General features: G+C 46.8%; 1 protein-coding gene across 1 annotated transcript in view; it reads left to right on the forward strand.

Moving 5' to 3' along the window:
* Positions 1-19,515, forward strand: part of LOC114591045 (uncharacterized) — a 39,696-nt gene extending 20,181 nt beyond the window's left edge. The window contains exons 7-13 of the mRNA XM_077925267.1: positions 5,885-6,788; positions 7,560-7,671; positions 8,375-8,439; positions 10,674-10,800; positions 11,646-11,744; positions 15,046-15,168; positions 15,980-19,515. Coding sequence (XP_077781393.1) covers positions 5,885-6,788; positions 7,560-7,671; positions 8,375-8,439; positions 10,674-10,800; positions 11,646-11,744; positions 15,046-15,168; positions 15,980-17,061 — 2,512 coding nt within the window. The 3' untranslated portion in view covers positions 17,062-19,515. The remainder of the gene's footprint in view (positions 1-5,884; positions 6,789-7,559; positions 7,672-8,374; positions 8,440-10,673; positions 10,801-11,645; positions 11,745-15,045; positions 15,169-15,979) is intronic.
* The last annotated feature ends 1,631 nt before the right edge of the window (positions 19,516-21,146 follow it).

Here is a 21,146-nt window from a genome sequence, read left to right on the forward strand (position 1 = left end):
TATTTATTCTGAATGTTTGTAAGTGATGCCAATAAAAGTGTGATGATGATGATTTGCAGGGATAGTGCCCCTCCGAGCCTTGGTGTCAAATATAAAGGACTTTCAAAGAAACCGGCAGAGAGGGACTGAGAGGGATTTAAGGGCCTCAGACGTGAGGTTGCCAGGCTGAGAGTAGATGGACTAATGGACAATGGTTCTGGGATTGAAACCGGGGAAGGGAGGGTGGGGTTTGGAAATCCAAAGGGTGTTTGATTTTTTCTATTCTTTTTTTTTTCTAACTTTGCATTGTTATTAGTATAAAAATGGGGAATCCGTGGAAGGGAAACTGGGTTGACCTTAGAAAAAAAAATTTAAGTATAAATGATTGATGTATATAAGTTAAAAGTTGATACGTAAATTGAATTAAATATAATAACAAATTAAGGTTAAAAATTTAGGGATAAGAACTTGTTGGATAAATATTTGGACATGGAATACAAGAAGGGGAGGTGAGGGGAAGTTCTGGAAAAAAAAAGTTATTGAAAATTTGGATTGTAAAGGGGGAATTTTTCTTTCTTGTTCTTTTTTCTTTTTATTTTTTGTACTACTTGAAACTTTAATAAATATTATTTTTTAAAAAAAGAAAAGATGATGATGATTTGTTAAGGGTGCAGAGAGCTTAGGGAGACGCCCTATTCCCTGCCCAGAGTCATAATTCCTTGGGTGGCTTAACTGTCAGTCCCTCTTCCCAAGAAACTCTGGGAATTGTAGCTCTGTGAGGGGAATTGGGCGAGTGGAAGTGTCTCCTGACAACACTCAGCGCCCTTAACAAACGACAGCAATACACACTCCTCTGCTAATGTACAGATGGAGTCACTCATTTTTTCCTTCAGCACTAAAGAGATGATAGCCGTCTTCCAATATCTCAAGGGCTGTCCCATGGAAGAGGGCGCACGCTTGTTTCCTCCTGCTCTGGAGGGTAGGACTCGAACCCATGGCTTCAAGTTACAAGAAAGGAGATTCCGACTAAACATCAGGGGAAACTTTCTGACGGTAAGAGCTGTTTGACAGTGGAAATGTCTCCCTCTGGAGGTTGTGGACTCTCCTTCCTTGAAGGTTTTTAAGGAGAGGTTGGAAGGCCCTGTGCCAAGGATGCTTTCTCTGAGATTCCGGCATTGCAGGGGGTTGGACTAGATGACCCCTGGGTCCCTTCCCGCTCTGTGATTCAGTGATAAACGTGCATTTGTTTACCCTGTTTTCCAGTCTGTCCCTGATTTAAAAGCCATGGTGTTTATTCTGAAAAGTCACTAGTTTCTAGGAAATCATTAATTCTCAGCCTGCACGACAAGCTAGGCCTCATCTGCACCAGAAAGTTCTTCCTGGAGTTTATTTGGAATCCCCTTTCTTGCAACTTGAAGCCATGGGTTCGAGTCACGCCATCCAGAGCAGGAGAAAACAAGCATGTTCCATGTAACAGCCCTTGAGATCTCATATCTCCTCTCAGGCTCCTCTTTTCCTGGCTAAACACACCCAGCTCCTTCAAACATGCCTCATAAAGCTTGGTTTCCAAACCCCTGATCATCTTGGTTGCCCTCCTCTGCACCCGTTTCGGCTTGTCAATATCCTCCTTAATTTTTTTCAAAAAATGTTTTTAGTAAGCAATTTCAACATAAGTTAAAGGTAAAGGTAACCCTGCCCGTACGGGCCAGTCTTGACAGACTCTAGGGTTGTGCGCCCATCTCACTTAAGAGGCCGGGGGCCAGCGCTGTCCGCAGACACTTCCGGGTCACATGGCCAGCGTGACAAAGCTGCATCTGGCGAGCCAGCGCAGCACATGGAAACGCCGTTTACCTTCCCGCCAGTAAGCGGTCCCTATTTATCTACTTGCACCCGGGGGTGCTTTCGAACTGCTAGGTTGGCAGGCGCTGGGACCGAGCAACGGGAGCACACCCCGCCGCGGGGATTCGACCTGCCGATCGAAGATCGGCAAGCCCTAGGCACTGAGGCTTTTACCCACAGCGCCACCCGCGTCCCTAATTTCAACATAACAAATTATCAAATCATATACCGTAATCACATACATTATTTCCCCCCTTTCTTCCCTCTCTCCCCCCTCAGACTTCCCTCAGCCCCTCTCTCTGATTTCTCTGCACATATTATTCTCTGCATGTTACAAAATTATACATACCCTTGCGTTGTCTATCATGTTATCAACCAATAGATTTGTGTATGTTTATTCAAAACCTGCCAAGGAGTCCAGTTCATTTTGTATATCCTCCTTAAATCGTGGTGCTCAGAATTGGACGGTACAAGCTGTTCAACGGTGGTACGGACTCCCTCGGAAGTTGGTGGACTTTCCTTTCTTGGAAGTTTTTAAGCAGAGGTTGGAGGGCCACCTGTCGTGTATGATTCAGTTGAGATTCCTGCATCGCAAGGCAAGGGTTGGACTACAGGACCACTGAGCTCCCTCCCAACTCTGCAATTCTGATTCCATAATGCCACTTTAATCAGTCATGGCTCCCCCTTACTAAATCTCTGTGGGAACCATAGCCCTGGGAGGGTAAGAACAAATAATAATAGAATTGTAGAACTGGAAGGGACCCCGAGGGTCATCTAGACCTACCCCTCCCAGCAATGCAGGAATCATTTTGCCCAACCTGGAGCTCGAACCCACAACCCTGAGATTAAAAGAATCTCCTGTCCTGGAGAGCTGTTGCCAGTCAGTGCAGACATCCTGAGCTAGATGGACCAACAGTCCGACTTGGCCTAAGGTAGATTCATAGCTGTCAACTTTTCCCTTTTCTTGTGAGGAATCCTATTTGGAATACAGTGGTACCTCAGGTTAAGTACTTAATTCGTTCCGGCGGTCCATTCTTAACCTGAAACTGTTCTTAACTTGAAGCACCACTTTACCTAATGGGGCCTCCCGCTGCCACCGCGCCGCCGGAGCACAATTTCTGTTCTCATCCTGAAGCAAAGTTCTTAACCTGAAGCACTATTTCTGGGTTAGCGGAGTCTGTAACCTGAAGCGTATGTAACCTGAAACGTATGTAACCTGAGGTACCACTGTAAGGCAATTTCCCTCTAAAAAAAGGGAAATGTTGACAGCTATGGGTAGATTCCTAATGTCCCTGGTGCGGTTTTGAACCATGATGTGAAATTGATTCCTTCTCCCTCCAGCGGCAGTTCCCTGCTTGCCTCCTACTCTGCCTTTGTTGTTGTTGTTTAGTTGTTTAGTCGTGTCCGACTCTTCGTGACCCCATGGACCAGAGCATGCCAGGCACTTCTGTCCTCCACTGCCTCCTGCAGTTTGGTCAAACTCATGCTGGTAGCTTCGAGAACACTGTCCAACCATCTCATCCTCTGTCGTCTCCTTCTCCTTGTGCCCTCCATCTTTCCCAACATCAGGGTCTTTTCCAGGGAGTCTTCTCTTCTCATGAGGTGGCCAAAGTATTGGAGCCTCAGCTTCAGGATCTGTCCTTCCAGTGAGCACTCAGGGCTGATCTCCTTAAAAATGGATGCATTTGATCTTCTTGCAGTCCATGGGACTCTCCAGAGTCTCCTCCAGCACCAGAATTCAAAAGCATCAATTCTTCGGCAATCAGCCTTCTTGATGGTCCAGCTCTCACTTCCATACATCACTACTGGGAAAACCATAGCTTTCACTATACTCTGCGTATACACTCTGCCTTTGGAAAGGGTTAAGAAAAAGGAGAAGATGGAGCCCAGCTTCCTAGAAAGGCTCCCGAGAAGGAGGGATGCCAAAAGGACCTTCCTGTGTTGTTATTGCTATTCTTCTTATTCTGCCTCCTTCTCTCCCTCCCTTCTGGGGATGCAGAGGCCTCCTTGGCTCAGAGACACACACAGAGACATCTTTGGGAAGGGGCAGAGGTGCTGCTTGCAGGGCGTGCTGGAGGGGTGAGTTGAAAGAAAGGGAGGGAGACGGGTGGCATTTTTTGGACAAAGGGAATATTTCATCTGCAAGGGATGGAGGAGTAAAAAGAGGGAGAAAAGGCATCTAAACAGGGGCCTGTAAGGAGCAGGGATGATGGTCTCTCACCCCGGTCCTTGCATGAGGTTGCAAGGATATAGTCATTATTAATACTATTGTTTGCATCTATTGCTCACGTTTGGGGAGTTGCGTCTGAAATAAACAGAATGAAAGGAAGAAACTCCACTGGGGTGCAAAGATTTATTTTTACGGTTTGCTTTTGTCGTTTTTGTCAAAAAAGCAGGCAAACCACGACCACAAAGACAGGGGAGATTCTCTTGTTTATTTCTTGTTGTCTCAGGCTGCTGGGGGGGAAAGCACAGGAGCTTGACACGGGGAGGAAATGTGGCAACTCAGTGCCACAACACAGGTGGCAACTGTGCGGAGTGTGAATGTCAGGAGAAAATGTTTATTTTCCGTGCCTCTGGCTGCTGTAATGAACACAGGAGCATGGTAGATGCAGAAAGGTGGCCACGTAATGTTGATTCTGCAGTTCAGGTGGGAAAATTGGGGGAAGGGGAGTCAGGAAAGAAATGCCCCCCTTGTTTATTTTCGGTGTCTCTGGCTGCTGTAATAGGGACAGGAGTGAGACGGGGTGGAAAGGTGGCAGCAATAATATTCACACACATTAGAAGGCAAAATTTAGGGGAGGGTGTCAGGAAAAAATGTCCCTTTGCTTAATTTCTGTGTCTCTCAGGCTGCTCAGGAACATGACAGAGGGAAGGAAGATGACGACCTAATGGTGTTTCTACAATTCTGGCAGCAAATTTCTTTTGTGGGGGTGTTGTCAGGGATGGTTGTAAGGGTCTGAGTTGCTGAATTATAAAGTTAGAAGGGACCTCAAGTGTTGTCTTGTCCAACCCCATGCAATGCAGGATTTATTTATTTTTGCACAACATGGGGTTCGAACCCACAACCCTGAGATTAAGGGTCTCATGCTCTACCGACTGAGCTATCCCAGGTTTTAGATCCATTCAACAGGAGCAAAATAAGAGTCTTCTCTAATGTGTACACAATGGAATAAGCCACACGTGTTTATTTAGCCACCTGCCTCTTCTAACTAAAACAACCAGGAGGAGGCGGGTTCTAATTTTAACATCAAATGCAGCTTGTGGGGAATTCTGCACAACTTTGCTTTCAGGGATTCCCTGAAATGAAAGAAGCGGGGGGGGGGGGGGGGGGAGATGCCTCCTTGATGGAAGGTAAGTCTGTCTAAAGAGGGGTAAAGGTAAAGGGACCCCTGACCATTAGGTCCAGTCGTGGCCGACTCGGGGGTTGTGGCGCTCATCTCGCTTTATTGGCCGAGGGAGCTAGCGTACAGCTTCCGGGTCATGTGGCCAGCATGACTAAGCCACTTCTGGTGAACCAGAGCAGCGCACAGAAACACCGTTTACCTTCCCGGCTGGAGCGGTACCTATTTATCTACTTGCACTTTAACATGCTTTCGAACTGCTAGGTTGGCAGGAGCAGGGACCGAGCAACGGGAGCTCACCCCGTCGCGGGGATTCGAGCCACTGACCTTCTGATCGGCAAGTCCTAGGCTCTGTGGTTTAACCCACAGTGCCACCCGCATCCCTCTAAAGAGGGGTAGTCAGATGAAAAAGAGGGCAGGGGTCCTGCGCCTTTAATAGTTGTATAGAAGAAAGAGCAATGGAGGCTGGTCCTTGAGGCCCTAGGGCAAATGGGGCACTGCCCCACCAACCTCTGACTGACTCAACCTGCCTGCCTTCCTAGTTACATCCAGCCCAGGGAGTTGGCATTTTCCAAGATGGTGGACAAGACAGGTCTGATCCAGCAGAACTCTTCATCTGATATGCTTATGTCTTCTTTTCTTTAGGGAGAAGCCTGTCCCCTGGCTTGAGAATGAATCCACCTTCTGGGTGACCTGTCTCTATCCTCTAAAGATCCCTAAAGATCTAGCCCTGCAGCCTTTCCTAAAGATTTTGCGTTTTACAGGGCCGAAGCAGCCTCCCTCTTGTTAAGAGGCACGGAGCAAATCTGTAGATCCAGCTCTGTTGAGGCGAAAGAGAAAGAGGCCTCTTCGATATCTGGAGGATCAGGGATGGCAACTGTAGGCTTCCAGTTTCAGCCTTTATTTGCTCATGAGTTGCCTGCAGGAATTAAATTGGAAGAGGCAGAACCAGCAGATTATTCAATTGGAGAAGAACAAGGAGATAAAGGCCGCCATTTTGTGCAAGCTGGGACGGCCCAAGGCTTATCCAAAGGTCCGCCACTGCTACAGATTAAACAGGAACCCGAGGAAGGTTTGGCCCAACACTGGGAAATCCAGTGGCATGACTTTTTGAGGGGCCTGCAGCTGCCTCAAGCAGGATGGCATAACCCGCAGCTTCGATGGGGCGATAAGGTCTCCATCGGAGAGGAAACCCAAAGTGACCGGTGTCCTAGAGCGGAGAGGTTGACCCAAATCTTGCCAGATCTCAACGCGGAAGCCCCAAAGAGCCTGCATGCCAGAGGGAGGGAAGATGCCAAGGTGGAAAGGGGAACTGTCCCGGGTGACATTAGCGCCGAAATCCAGCGTAAACGCTTCAGACACTTCTGCTACCGGGAGATGGAGGGACCCCGAGAGATTTGCAGGTGGCTCCGGGAGCTGTGCTGTCAGTGGCTGAAGCCGGAGAAGCACACCAAGGAGCAGATGGTTGAGATGCTGGTCCTGGAGCAGTTCTTGGCCGTCCTGCCTCAGGAAATGCAGGCCTGGGTCAAGGCAGGGGGCGCAGAGAGCTGTGCTGAAGCGGTGGCCCTGGCAGAGGACTTCCTGCTGAGCCAGGAAGAGGATGAACCTCAGGGATGGGAACGGAAGGTGAGGCCACCAAATATCCGAAGGGGCACTTAGCATTATTTCAAATTTTTTTAATTTATTTTTTGCAGAGCAGTACAGTGGTACCTCAGGTTAAGAACTTAATTCGTTCTGGGGGTCCGTTTTTAACCCGAAACTGTTCTTAACCTGAAGCACCACTTTAGCTAATGGGGCCTCCCACTACCGCCGTGCCACTGGAGCATGATTTCTGTTCTCATCCTGAAGCAAAGTTCTTAACTCGAGGTACTATTTCTGGTTAGCAGAGTCTGTAACCTGAAGCATCTGTAACCCGAGGTACCACTGTATACAAAAGGCCATCAAACTACCAAATTAAACAATCCAAGCAAAACATCAAAACCCATTAAATGGGATCCTGCTCACTCAGTACTCATGACATTTTCTGGCTGCCCGTTTATTATCAACGGCAGCAGAACCCGCCCTCTAAACTCCTCTAAAACAAGCTTTGCCAGCCCTGTGCCTTCTAGGTGTTGCTGGACTCCAACTCCCATCAGCCTTTGCAGCTAGCATGGTCAATGGTCTGGGATGATGGGAGTTGTAGTCCAGCAACATCCGGAGGTGCTTTTAGGTTTCCCCACTCCTGGCTAGAATAGCACTGTTTCCTTTTGGTGCTCCTTCTCGCTTCCGTCACTCTGCCCTGAACAAGGGGTCCTTCCCCACAGGCATCTAGTAAGAATAGGATGCTGGACTAGAGGGGCCAACTGGTCTGATCCAAAACACTCTTCTGATGCTGTTATGTCCTCTCTGTTGCTCCAGGTACCTGAGGAGGAAAAAAGGGAGACTGCTCTGGGTCTCCTCTCACCTTTGGGTGTTCAGCCAGGATCTTTATGCAAGGAGGAGGAGGAGAATGAAGATGCCAGTCTGCTTGGTAAGGAGTTATGGGATGGATGAGACTTTACAAAAGCGGCTTGTTTACAAAGGTTTTGTTTCCTTCAGTCATGAATTCAAGGGGGCATAGGCCTAGGTATATGTGTATAACATTAAACATAAACAACCTACATTTAAAGCTGATTCATACCATCACAGCTTCCCCCAAAGGATCCTGGGAAGACCCCTATTCTGTTCCCAGAGCCACAATTCCCAGAGCGGTATTACAATAATAAAAAGGTTAAGGGACCCCTGACCATTAGGTCCAGTCGTGACCGACTCTGGGGTTGTGGCGCTCATCTCGCTTTACTGGCCGAGGGAGCTGGCGTACAGCTTCCGCGTCATGTGGCCAGCATGACTAAGCAGCTTGTGGCGAACCAGAGCAGCGCACGGAAATGCCGTTTACCTTCCTGCTTATCTACTTGCACTTTGACGTGCTTTCGAACTGCTAGGTTGGCAGCAGCAGGGACCGAGCAACGGGAGCTCACCCCGTTGTGGTGATTCGAACTGCCGACCATCTGATCGGCAAGTCCTAGGCTCTGTGGTTTAACCCACAGCGCCACCCGCGTCCCTTAAACAATAATAGAATAATATAATTGTAGAATTAGAAGAGTGGAAACCTGAGAAATGTTTTGAATAAATGAAATGAACGTAATGGTGGCCTGTCTCCCATTTTGCTTCTCCCATTCATTCCCGCCTTGTAGCCAGTGGGGCGCGGCCTCTGATTTCCTGTGGATCATCTCGTCATCCTGCTCCGGAGCCAACTCAGGTGAGGCCTCAACATGGGAGTTGCAGAGGTTGGGGAGGGAAGGTGAGGAAGAGGGAATAGAGATGTAGTTGAGGTGGTTTGCCATGTGGTTAAGAATTTGCCGGATGTTGGATGCGCACACTTTTTTCTGGTTCGTACCTTGGGAGTCAAACGGAATCCATTCCAGAAGTCCGTTCGACTTCCAAAACATTTGGAAACCAAATTACAGCTTCTGATTGGCTGCAGGAAGCTCCTACAGCTAATCAGAAGCCCCTGAAGCCCCATTGGACATTTGGCTTCCAAAGTACGTTCGCAAACCGGAACACTCACTTCTGGATTTGTAGTGTTCGGGAGCCAAAACGTCCGAGTTCCAAGGCATTCGGGATCCAAGGTATGGCTCTATAGTCATACCTCGGGTTGAAGTAGCTTCAGGTTAAGCATTTTTGGGTTGCGCTCCACGGCGACCCAGAAGTAACGGAGCACGTTACTTCCGGGTTTCGCCGCTCGCACATGCACAGACGGTGAAAATGATGTCACGCGCATGCGCAGAAGTGGTGAATCGCGACCCGTGCACGCGCAGACGTGGATTGCGTTTGCTTCAGGATGTGAACGGGGCTCCAGCACGGATCCCGTTTGCATCCAGAGGTACCCCTGTATTGCATTTATTTATCACTTTGCAGTAAAACAAATCTCAAAGCGTCTTACTAACCCTGATGCCCATGCTCTGCCTCCTGTCAGGGACTGGGCAGAGGAGGAATGGTGGAGACCGCCTCCCTATCCTGACATGGTGTCATTAGAAAGCATCCCAGAACCTCCATCTCCCAGAACCCGGCGAGCCTTAAAAGTAGGAGAGCAACGAGCTCAAAGGCACATAGCAGCACCTATGGAGGAGACGATGAGAATGACGAACAAGGAAGTGGGAGAGACTTCTAGGTGGAAGTAAAAAACTATACCCCCAAAGGAGGAATGGATTTGTAAATGAATATTTAATTTTGGCAAAATTAACTGCTATAATAAGAAATCAGTCGAATCAAAAATTAAAAAAGGAGTGGACATGTTTTGATAAATATATGGCAAAATATTGCTCAAAAAATATATATATGCTAATATGGCTAGATTAAAATGTGAAGTACTGGATGGAAGAATAATTAGTAAGGAAAGATAATAAGAATATGTAGATGATTTGAGAAGGTTGTAGAATGCAAAGATTATTGTAATTTGTATAATGTGGAGGAAATTGAGTGGGGCAGAGAGAAGTGGGAGGAAGGAGAAAAGAATATGATGGATAGAGGAAATAGAAATGTAAATGTATGGGGGGATGGGGAGGGAATGGTGTTGGCTTTGGTATATCTGTATTGCAAAGTAATATGTGAAAACCAATAAAATAATTTAAATTAAAAAAAAAATGGAAGCGGGAGAGATAGGGGTGGGTGGAGATCTCTCTTGTGAACTAACGTGGAGAATTCTTGCATCCTTCCTGGGAAAGTTGTTGTGGTGTAGTGGTTAGAGCATGGGTAGGCAAACTAAGGCCCGGGGGCCAGATCTGGCCCAATCGCCTTCTAAATCCAGCCCACGGATGGTCCAAGAATCAGCGTGTTTTTACATGAGTAGAATGTGTGCTTTTATAGTGGTACCTCTGGTTAAGAACTTAATTTGTTCTGGAGGTCCGTTCTTAACCTGAAACTGTTCTTAACCTGAGGTACGACTTTAGCTAATGGGGTCTCCCACCGCCACACGATTTCTGTTCTCATCCTGAAGCAAAGTTCTTAACCCGAGGTACTATTTCTGGGTTAGCAGAGTCTGTAACCTAAAGCGTCTGTAACCCGAGGTATCACTGTATTTAAAATGCATCTCTGGGTTATTTGTGGGGCATAGGAATTCGTTCATTTTTTTCCTTTCAAAATATAGCCTGGCCCCCCACAAGGTCTGAGGGACAGTGGCTGAAAATGTTTGCTGACCCCTGGGTTAGAGTGTCGGACTAGAACCTGGGAAGTCCCAGCCATGAACCTTACTGGGCGAACTTGGGCCTGTCACTGTCTCTTAGCCTAACCCACCTTACAGGGTTGTTGAGGGGGGTTGGACTAGATGACCCTTGGGATCCCCTTCCAACTCTATAATTATATGATAACAACAGGAGATGAGCTGGGGGGGAGTGTGAACCAATTACATCCGATTGAGCTCCTGGGGGGATATAAAGGCAATAAATAATAATATAGACAGCAAGCGTTGAGGAAGCAACATTTTCCTCATTTCAGGGACCGTTGGCCTTCGAGGAGGTGGCGGTTTACTTTGCAGAGGAAGAATGGGCCTTGCTGGATCCGGACCAAAGAGTTCTGTACAAGGAGGTCACATTGGAGAATTATGGGAATATGGCCTCATTGGGTAAGAATCTCCTCTGAAGCAGCCTGTAAGGGAGCAAGGGGGAGGGAAAGAGCAGCTTGGGTCTTCCATGTATGTCAGCCACGACTATTTATCAGGGATAGTATCCTCTTTAAAAATAGAATTGACCCTAGTACAGTCGTACATTGGAAGTCGAACAGAATCCGTTCCGGAAGTCCGTTTGACTTCCAAAACGTTTGGAAACAAAGCGCGGCTTTTGATTGGCTGCAGGAAGCTCCTACAGCCAATTGGAATCCGCGGAAGCCCCGTCGGATATTCGGCTTCTAAAAATAGTTTGCAAACCGGAACACTCACTTCCGGGCTTGGGAGCCAAAACGCTCGAGAACTAAGCTGTTTGAAAACCAAGGTACAACTATATGTCCCTTCTATTTCTTAGCTTACAAGTGGAACCTGCGATAAAATGTTGCAGCAGAGTAGATTTCAGTTTGGAATTCTGGCTGGCTGCACCCTTTTTTCTCTCATTTGATTTCCCCTTCTGCTCAGCTTTCCACTCTGTCCTCCAACATATACTGAAAGATAGGAGACCGTTGGAGGGTTTGGGTATATAGTCAGATGAGCAGCATATAAATAATAAAAGTATTATTCCCCTCACAGAGCTACAAGTCCCAGAATTCCCTGGTAGAGAGGGGCTGGTTGTTAAGCTACTCAGGGAATTGCAGCTCTGCAGTGGCATGTTTTTAAGTGTTCCTTCATCTTTTTAAAAAACAGGGAAATATTTCCCCGTAGATAGAAAAGTAGCAGGCCAAGGACGCGTTTTTCTAACTTAGATGACTTGAGATGACAGAAATCACTCCTTAACTTCCTGTGTTTTCTTCCCTTCTGTAAAGGACTTTTGATTCCCAAACCAGACCCTGTCCCCTGGCCGGAAGAAAAGGAAGATTTATTCACTCAAGACCCTGAGGAAACAGGAAAAGGAGGTTTTGCAGGTAACTGCTCACCTGTGTGATGGGACCATTCATGCCTAAAAATTTTTATAATCCCCTCTAAGGGCTGGTGAGGTTGCCAAACTTTATTCTCATGCGCACTATGTTGTTTAGTCGTGTCTGACTCTTCGTGACCCCATGGACCAGAGCATGCCAGGCACTCCTGTCTTCCACTGCCTCCCGCAGTTTGGTCAAACTCATGCTGGTAGCTTCGAGAACACTGTCCAACCATCTCGTCCTCTGTCGTCCCCTTCTTCTTGTGCCCTCCATCTTTCCCAACATCAGGGTCTTTTCCAGGGAGTCTTCTCTTCTCATGAGGTGGCCAAAGTATTGGAGCCTCAGCTTCAGGATCTGTCCTTCCAGTGAGCACTCAGGGCTGATTTCCTTCAGAATGGATAGGTTTGATCTTCTTGCAGTCCATGGGACTCTCAAGAGTCTCCTCCAACACCAAAATTCAAAAGCATCAATCATGTGCACTATATATAGATCTAAATAATATTTATATTTCAAAAACACACCCAAACAATTTGAGGAGTTATTTCATAATTCCAAAGAGTTCAGAAATTGTTTTGGATGATTTTGGAAGTGATGTCCTCACTCAGAATTGTATTTGCCATCACCAAAACAACCCAAGCACCTCTTTCAGTGCAACAAATGGAGACTGTGGAGTTGTCTGGGACTCCTGCCCAGGTGATTGGAGTGACTGTACCCTTTTGGTTCTGTGAGTGAGACATAGCTCCGGGACGATAAGCATACAGAGTACCGTAGGTCCATCTCCACTCAAAGTATCCCAAGGAGCAGGACTAGAAAAAGACCTCTGCCAGTCAGAGTTGGCAGTACATAACTGGATGGCCAAATGATCTAATCCACACAGGCTATCTTCCCATGTTCCTAGGCCTTTGAGGAATCCCCTGTAGTTCAGTGACAGAGCTAGGGATGAGGGAGAAATTATATTCTCTCGTACTTTCTGAAGCAATACATCAACTGAAACACAGATATCTTTCTAAATTTCCACCTCCCCAAATTTTGCGGTGGAGTTCTCTGACCAAGTAAGCTGTACAAAAAATTGCATATACAGTGGTACCTCAGGTTAAGTATTTAACTTGTTCCAGAGGTCCATTCTTAACCTGAAACTGTTCTTAACCTGAAGCACCACTTTAGCTAATGGAGCCTTCTGCTGCTGCTGCACCGCCGGAGCCTGATTTCTGTTCTTATCCTGAAGCAAAGTTCTTAACCTGAAGCACTATTTCTGGGTTAGCGGAATCTGTAACCTGAAGCGTATGTAACCTGAGGTACCACTGTACTAAAGAGTGCAGGAAGATTCATTGTTTTTAAGTTTGACCCTGGGCTGTGTATGCATAATAAGAAATAATAATAATAATAATAATAATAATAATAATAATAATAATAATAATAATAATAATATAATAATAATAATATAATTTATACCCCGCCCATGTGGCTTGGTTTCCCCAGCCACTCTGGGCGGCTTCCAACCAAATATTAAAAACACAATACAGCATTAAACATTAAAAACTTCCCTAAACAGGGCTGCCTTCTTACTTTTAAAAGACAAGATAGTTGCTTATTTCCTTAACATCTGATGGGAGGGCGTCCCACAGGGCAGGCTCCACTGCTAAGAAGGCCCTCTACCTCAGTGTTTTTCATCCTTTTTTGGGCAAAGGCACACTTGTTTCATGAAAAAAATCACGCGGCACACCACCATTAGAAAATGTTAAAAAATTTAACTCTGTGCCTATATTGACTATATATAAAGTAATTCTCTTGAATAGGAATCAAATAAACACAAAGAAAGTATTTTATAATTACTTTATTATGAAATAGTAAGTAAACAGAAATATGAAAAATTATAAAATACTTTATTTTAAAATCTTTCTAATTTTTCAATTTTTCCCACGGCACACCAGGCAACATCTCGCGGCACACTAGTGTGCCGCGGAACAGTGGTTGAAAAACACTGCTCTACCTTGTAACCTCACTTCTTGCAGTGAGGGAGCCACCAGAAGGCCCTCGGTGCTGGACCTTTTCAAGCATATTAGAAGCACATTATTTCCTTTTAGGAATTGTGGGTGGTACTGCAGCTGACCCCTCAATATTTTGTGGGAAATAATGTGCTTTGAAGGTCTTGCCAAAGGCAAGGGGGTTCTTTCCCCCCCAGGGGTTTGGAAATAAATGTGTGATGTAAGTGGTGAAGAAGTCTTAAGATTTATTAAACAGCAGCAAAATCATTCGCAAGAGGAACAACGTACCAAGCAAGCCGATGGCGACACCTCCCTTCAGCTGCAAAGAGACAGAGAGACCTCAAGCTGGCCAATGGGTCGCACAAAATCTGATGGCAGCCTTCCGGCCTGCGCCAAAGCTCAGCTCTCTAGGTCAAATGCTAGGGCTTACATCCATGAGGTGCAATTGCTAAATTACCTGCACTGGGCACCAGGGATCTCATGATCTGGGCTGGCAGGCAAACAGGATATTGGGATCCTCCCAGTGTACTGCAGTACAGGGAACAATGTACCATGTACAGGGAACAATCCCATGAATTAGGAATTGAGGCTTGGAAAGCAGATAGTTCAACACAATTCAGCATTAACCACTGTCAGGCTTAGGAGAGCAGTGAAGGCCTGCTTCTATGAAAGGCCACACACAATGGTGGACATCATCATCACCACAATTTATTATTTATACCCCATCTGGCTGGGCTTCCTCAGCCACTCTGGGCGTCTCCCAACAGAATATTAAAAAGACGATAAAACATCAGACGTAAAAAACTTCCCTAAACAGGGTTGCCTTCAGAAACAGTTGTGCCAGGCCACTTACACCTCCTCGGGTTACAACAGTGTTTCCCAAATGTGGATTTCCTGTTGTTTTGGGACTACAATTCCCATCACCCCTGACCACGGAACCTATTAGCTAGGGATGATGGGAGTTGTAGTCCAAAACAACAGGAGATCTACTTTTGGGGAACACTTGGGACTCAGCTGGATTGGTAAAGAAAAATGCCTTTGATATGTGTTGTATATGCAGTATAACACTGTGACACCAGATGACTTTGTGGAGTCCCGTCTTTCCCAACCCAATTTCCCTGTGTGAGTTTATAACGCGTTTAACCGAAACACTTCTTCGATGTCTCTAGATCCAGCCAGGGTTACAATATATTTTCTGGTGTTTCCACTACAGTATAGGTTGTGCACAGTCTAGAACCCTCTCTGTTTTCTGAAGTTTCTTCCCTTTTCTGAAAGAGGGTCTCCTATTTCCCTCCTGGTCTTTCTCTTTCCCTGCGTCACAGCTGCAAATGAGATCAAAGAAGAACCTCCTCCGGTAGAAGGGATCCCACATCTGGAAGACGCGCCCCAAGTTTTCCCAGGGGGATCTCAGGATGACATTTTCCTGGCAGCCGAGTACTGTGAAAGTAAGTATTCAAAAGGAAGGAGCGCCACAGCTCAGGGGGTGTTTGTTGGGTTAGGGCCTCCTCTGGGTTGTTTTTCTCCCAGTACGTTTCCGAGCACAATTCAAAGTGTTGGTGCTGACCTTTAAAGCCCTAAACGGCCTCGGTCCTGTATACCTGAAGGAGCGTCTCCACTCCCATCGTTCAGCCTGGACACTGAGGTCCAGCTCCGAGGGCCTTCTGGCAGTTCCCTCGCTGCGAGAAGCAAGGTTACAGGGAACTAGACAAAGGGCCTTTTCTGTGGCACCCGCCCCGTGGAACGCCCTCCCTTCAGATGTGAAGGAAATAAGCAGCTATCTTATCTTTAAAAGACATCTGAAGGCAGCCTTGTTTAGGGAAGTTTTTAATATTTAATGCTGTATTGTTTTTAACACTTGATTGGGAGCTGTCCAGCGTGGCTGGGGAAACTCAGCCAGGTGGGCGGGGTATGAATAAATTATTATTATTATTATTATTTCTAAAGTTTTTCTCTGTGTGTGTCTACACCTCACTAAACCTTTCAGTTCCCCTGAGCCTAATATCTTGCGGGTAAATGGTGCTGTTTTGTCTTAAAAAGCAGCAACACTCACAACCCAAACCTCAGAGTTTGAGAAGAAATATTCCAGTCAGACACAATGGTCTTCATCCTATCACCTCAAAACTCTTGCCACCTTTGTTTTGAAGCGGTAGGATGGAGTCCATTGTTCTGCCTCCAGGGTACCTTCTGTTTTCCTCCTCTCCTGTCAGATGGAGTGATATCACGGCCCGTGTCTTCTTGTCTCTCTAATCTCTTCAGGCGACGGCACTGCCAGTGAGAGCGAGATGGGCAGGACGCATCAAGATGGCCCTAGGTCAGCCAGTTCTGACGGGAGGTTCCCGGGGGTTTCTGTGAAGTACGAAACCTTCGATCAGGGCTACAAGTCCGATAGGCAGCAATGGCAGCGAGCCGTGAAGTTGTGGGGCATCTCCATTCAGGAGGTGGAAACCGCTGTGGCTGATAACGCCGGCGCGATCCGTGCAGGAGAGGAGTGCCACATGTGCCGCAAATGCGGGCAGGCGTTCGAGCACCAATCGGGGCTCATCGTGCACCAGATGATCCACACGGCTGAGAGGCCTTACGAGTGCCTCGAGTGCGGGAAGAGCTTCTGCCAGAGGGAGAACCTTATTGCACACCAGAGAATCCACTTGGGGGAGAGGCCTTACGAATGCCCGCAGTGCGGGAAGAGCTTCAGTACGCGGTCGCATCTTATCACCCACCAGAGAATCCACACGGGCGAGAAGCCGTACGAGTGTCTGCACTGCGCGAAGAGCTTCAGCAACAAGTCCTCGCTCGTCACCCACCAGAGAATCCACACGGGCGAGAAGCCTTACGAGTGTCCACAGTGCGGGAAGAGCTTCTGCCAGAGCGGGCAGCTGATCCGACACCAGAGAATCCACACGGGAGAGAAGCCCTACGCTTGCCTACAGTGTGGGAAATGCTTCTGCCAGAGAGGACAGCTGATCAGACACCAGAGGATGCACACGGGGGAGAAGCCTTACGAGTGCCTTCAGTGCGGGAAAAACTTCAGCAGGAAGTCATACCTTGACATTCACCTGCGGATGCACACAGGAGAGAAGCCTTACGGGTGCCCCGAGTGCGGGAAAAGCTTCTGCCAGAGTGCCCAGTTGATCCGGCACCAGCGGATCCACACAGGGGAGAAGCCATTCGCATGTTCTGAGTGTGGGAAAAGCTTCTTCCAGAAGGAGAAGCTGGTAAGGCACCAGAGAACCCATGCGGAATCAAAACCGCACGAATGCTCAAAGTGCCAAAAAACCTTCCCCCAGAAAGATAAGCTCATGCATCATCAGAAAACCCACGCAGGGCTTGACACCTTATGAATGTTTCCTCTTTTGAAAAAAACAAAACCCTGCTCCCAAAGTGTAATAAGTTTTGGGCAAAATGCATCACGTTTAAAAATCATTCGAGACCAATGTTGGAGAAGGTTTCTGCTGTAATTTGGGGCTTACCAGACATAAGGATACATACAGAAGAGAGAAACAGGGTCTTGCTGGATCAAACCAGGCCTGCTGTCTACTCCTGAAACTGAGGCGTTGAGGTAATGACAGTCGCCATTCAAATCCTCTTGGTTGGTTGGGAGAACATTCTTACACATCGGAGAATCCACACAGAAAAGGGCCCTTTCTGAAGCAGCTTGGAACAAGGGGCAGCTTTTCCTCAGTGGTGCTGTGAAGTAACTTTGGTCTCCGGACGTCATAGACATCCCTCCTCCATTTCTTAGATGGGAACGTGAATTTACTTCAAAACACAGTGAGCCATCCCTGCTGAGTTCGGGGGCCCTCTGGCCCTTCGAGCCGTATGGCGCCTTGGATTCCTCCCCATGGGACACAACTCCTTTTCACATTAAAATGAAAAGCAGCTGAAAATAAGTGTAAAATGTCACTTAGGATGTAGACATTTGCAGGTTGGATGTGTAAAGTGTAGACGTAGTTCTCCTGTTGTCATCCCCCTCCCTCACATCAGGTATCTCTCCCACAATCTCTTCTTCCGTTATCTTTTATTTGCATAAAATCTAGTCCAGCATCCTATTCTCACAGAGGGCAACCAGATACCTTGGTGTGGGGTTGGGGACACAGACTTTTGCATTATGGTGAACCAACGCAGGGCAACCCCACACTCGACAGTTACCAGATTTCAGCAGAAAGCTCTGGGTGCCTGTGCAAAATGGGAGCAAAGCAGTTTGCCCTTTTTCGGGTGTGAGCAGTACTGAAAGCAGGTTGTGTCTGCTCCCCTCTCCCCCAATACATTTGCGGAAGGAAATGAGTTCACGCTGTGGTTAGGGTTAAGTTCAAGAGCCCATGTTGATTGAAGGGAGGTGATTATGTTGGAGGGACGTGATCGATCAGGCAGAGGGTCTCCCCTGCAGATCAAAAGCCAACCAGCCGGCATTTTAAACGGTTTTTACGTGCTGTCAAAACCAGGGCTGCAAAAAGCCGCAAAGCACAGTTCCAACTGCAATGCATAAAAATATACAATTGTGGTCAGACACTAGCAGCTTGCTTAAAACGGTTATTCCCCATACTTTCCTTTTCACCTAATTTGCAGGTGTTGAGGTCCTCTCCCTCCTGCCTTCATCCAAACTTTTCCTTAGACAAGCAGAAACGGAGGAGGGACAAGGCCTTTGTAGCTAAAGGCCTGCTGTGCAGATCCATGAAGGTCTTTTAAGGACATCTGGAGAAGCCCTCAAAGGCATCCAGTAACTGTCTCAGGTTGGGCCTGCCTCTTTCAATGATGGGGGAAGCCTGTCCCAGATTGTTGTATTTGTGTTGTCCTGATTTTTGTTACTAGATCATTGTTTTTCCTCAATAGATGTACCGTGCTTCTGAATTGGCGACGTTCTCTGGTTCTGGATAAGAACAGACAGTGCTTTTTATCTGGGGGGACACACAGGGGTACGCATACCCCTAAACATTTTGTGAATCTTTGTACTTTTGTCCATTTACTGTATTTATTTTCCCCGATTTGAACTATAAAATCGTGGTTTTCCTGAGTCAAAATGAGAGTACCCCTATACATTTTCTTTTAGAAAAAAAGCACTGAGAACAGATATTCCAATTCTTAGAAAAACTAAAAGCTGTTCCGTCAGGTGACATCTGCTTACACCAGGGGTCGGCAATGTTTTTTGTGGCGGGGCTGGTCCACTCCCCAGCAGACCTCTCTGTGGGCCGGAGCGTGCGTGCGCGTGCGTTCGAGCTATTTCCGGCGCTCTTCCAGGTCAGGAGAGCGCCGGAAATAGCGTGTGCGCATACGCATGGGCGTTCCTCCATCCCGGAAGTGCGCCGGAAATAGCGTGTGCGGGCACTCCCATACGCGTGCGCACACACTTTTTCTGGCGCACTTCCAGGACGGAGGAACACCCGTGTGCATGCTCACATGCTATTTCCGGTGCTCTTCCAACCCAGAAGTCGGTCCCCGCAGCGAGGAAAAAAATGGTGCCGTGGGGGAAAAAAGCATGGAATCCCCACGCCAATCCATGGAATGGCCATGGGCCGGTTCTAGGAAGCTCATGCGCTGGAACCCATGAGCGTTAGGTTGCCGACCTCTCGCTTACACCATCATCTCTCTCTCTTTCTCTCTCTCACACCCACCCACACCCACATGCCTACCCTACTGTGGGAAAGCCTGGGTGAGTGACACCATAATGAATTGAAGATGTATGGTATTCCGCTCAGCCCTGTGTTTGTTTGTGTGTGACGTTTAGTTTTGGATTGGTTTGTTCTAACAGCCGGTTGGTGCGATGGCATTTTGTTCCTTAATAAATTATCTCAAATGAGTTTCAGGAAAGTGTCCAGAATTTAATTATGGAAAAGGCACTCATCTTCAAGTGGAATACAACTTCAAGTGGAATAAAATCAGGAAAAGGAGCTATTATCAATTATTTAAAACCTCAATAAATAATCCTCAGTTCTTTCACCAGCTGCCCAGACACCAAGCAAAACATCCCCGCTTAACAAGAACGTTTTATTGTCACCCGAAGAAGAAAGCTTATTTCACGTAACAAATCCTGGCCTCCATTCAGACTGTATTGCTGAGGTTCCTTTGGCACCAAGTTCAGGAGCAAAGCCTGCTTTCTCTTCTCTCTCTCTCTCTCTCTCCTCCCCCCAACAGATAATGCCAAGAGGAAACATTTCTGACCAGGCTGACTTCCGCTTTGCCCTCCAATCTCAAGCCCATAATGCATGTGCACCAAGTTTAGTACTTGAAAATCACAGCACCATTAATCTTTAGGAGCATATTGTTTAAACAGGCCCATTTGTTGGGGAGTGGACCCCAAAATCTAGGACAAGGGCTCCCTAACTCTGGTCTGTGATGGTTTGTATGAAGAAGAAGAAGAGTTTGGATTTGATATCCTGCCTTTCACTCCCCTTCAGGAGTCTCAAAGCGGCTAACATTCTCCTTTCCCTTCCTCCCCCACAACAAACACTCTGTGAGGTGAGTGGGGCTGAGAGACTTCAAGGAAGTGTGACTGGCCCAAGGTCACCCAGCAGCTGCATGTATGAAATATTGATTTTAATTGTATTTCTGGTGTATCAAGAAATGGAGGGTACATTTCACCATATGTGGTGGACATGCAAATCAGCAAAGGATTTCTGGGAGATGATCTATAACAATATAGATGATATATAATGAAATTGGGGGGGGGGTTAAAGGATTTTTATAAAAAGACCAGAAACCTCCTTATTAGGAATATTAGGATGTCCCCACAGATCAAAATGATTTGTTACTTGACACAATCCCAGCAGCCCGAATGATATATGTTCGGAAATGGACAGAGGGAACGACGTCAATGAAGGAGGAATGGCAAATTAAATTGATGGAGCGTGTGGAATTCGCAAATATGAATTATAGAAGAAGAGACCAGGAAGGTGGAATATTTAAGGAGGAGTGAAAAATGTTTGCAGAATAATCATGTCAAACAGGTTAAAGCGTTAGCAGGGTTGGAGTAAATTCAGCAGTTTAAAGTATATGAAGATGTAATGCGGAGGGAGAGGGGAAATTATGGAGTAATAAAAATATGCAGTTGTAATGAGTTAATATCTAGAACCATGAAAGTGGGGGAGGGAAGCCAGTGACTATGACTGTGTGAGTAAATTGAACAGAATATGAAAACTTGTAATGGAAAGAGAGAGAGAGAGAGAGAGAGAACGAGAATGCAGTGCCAGGGCTCTGGCATCATACTAGAGCCCTTCCTCCATCCTCCTGAAGCTAGTTCTTCTTTTGTTTCTTACACTGTCTTTCCTTGTGCCATGGAATTCCAATTGTAATACCAATAAAATGTAATATGAGAAATAAGATTCAATAGAAGAAACAGAAGAAGAAATAAAAATGCAATTAAACAAACATGCAGCATCTACCACAGTGCATTACAGTTGCTACAACAGATGGAAAAGGCATTAAGTGGTCC

This window comes from Podarcis muralis, chromosome 2 (genome assembly GCF_964188315.1).
Source record: "Podarcis muralis chromosome 2, rPodMur119.hap1.1, whole genome shotgun sequence".
Taxonomy (NCBI): domain Eukaryota; kingdom Metazoa; phylum Chordata; class Lepidosauria; order Squamata; family Lacertidae; genus Podarcis; species Podarcis muralis.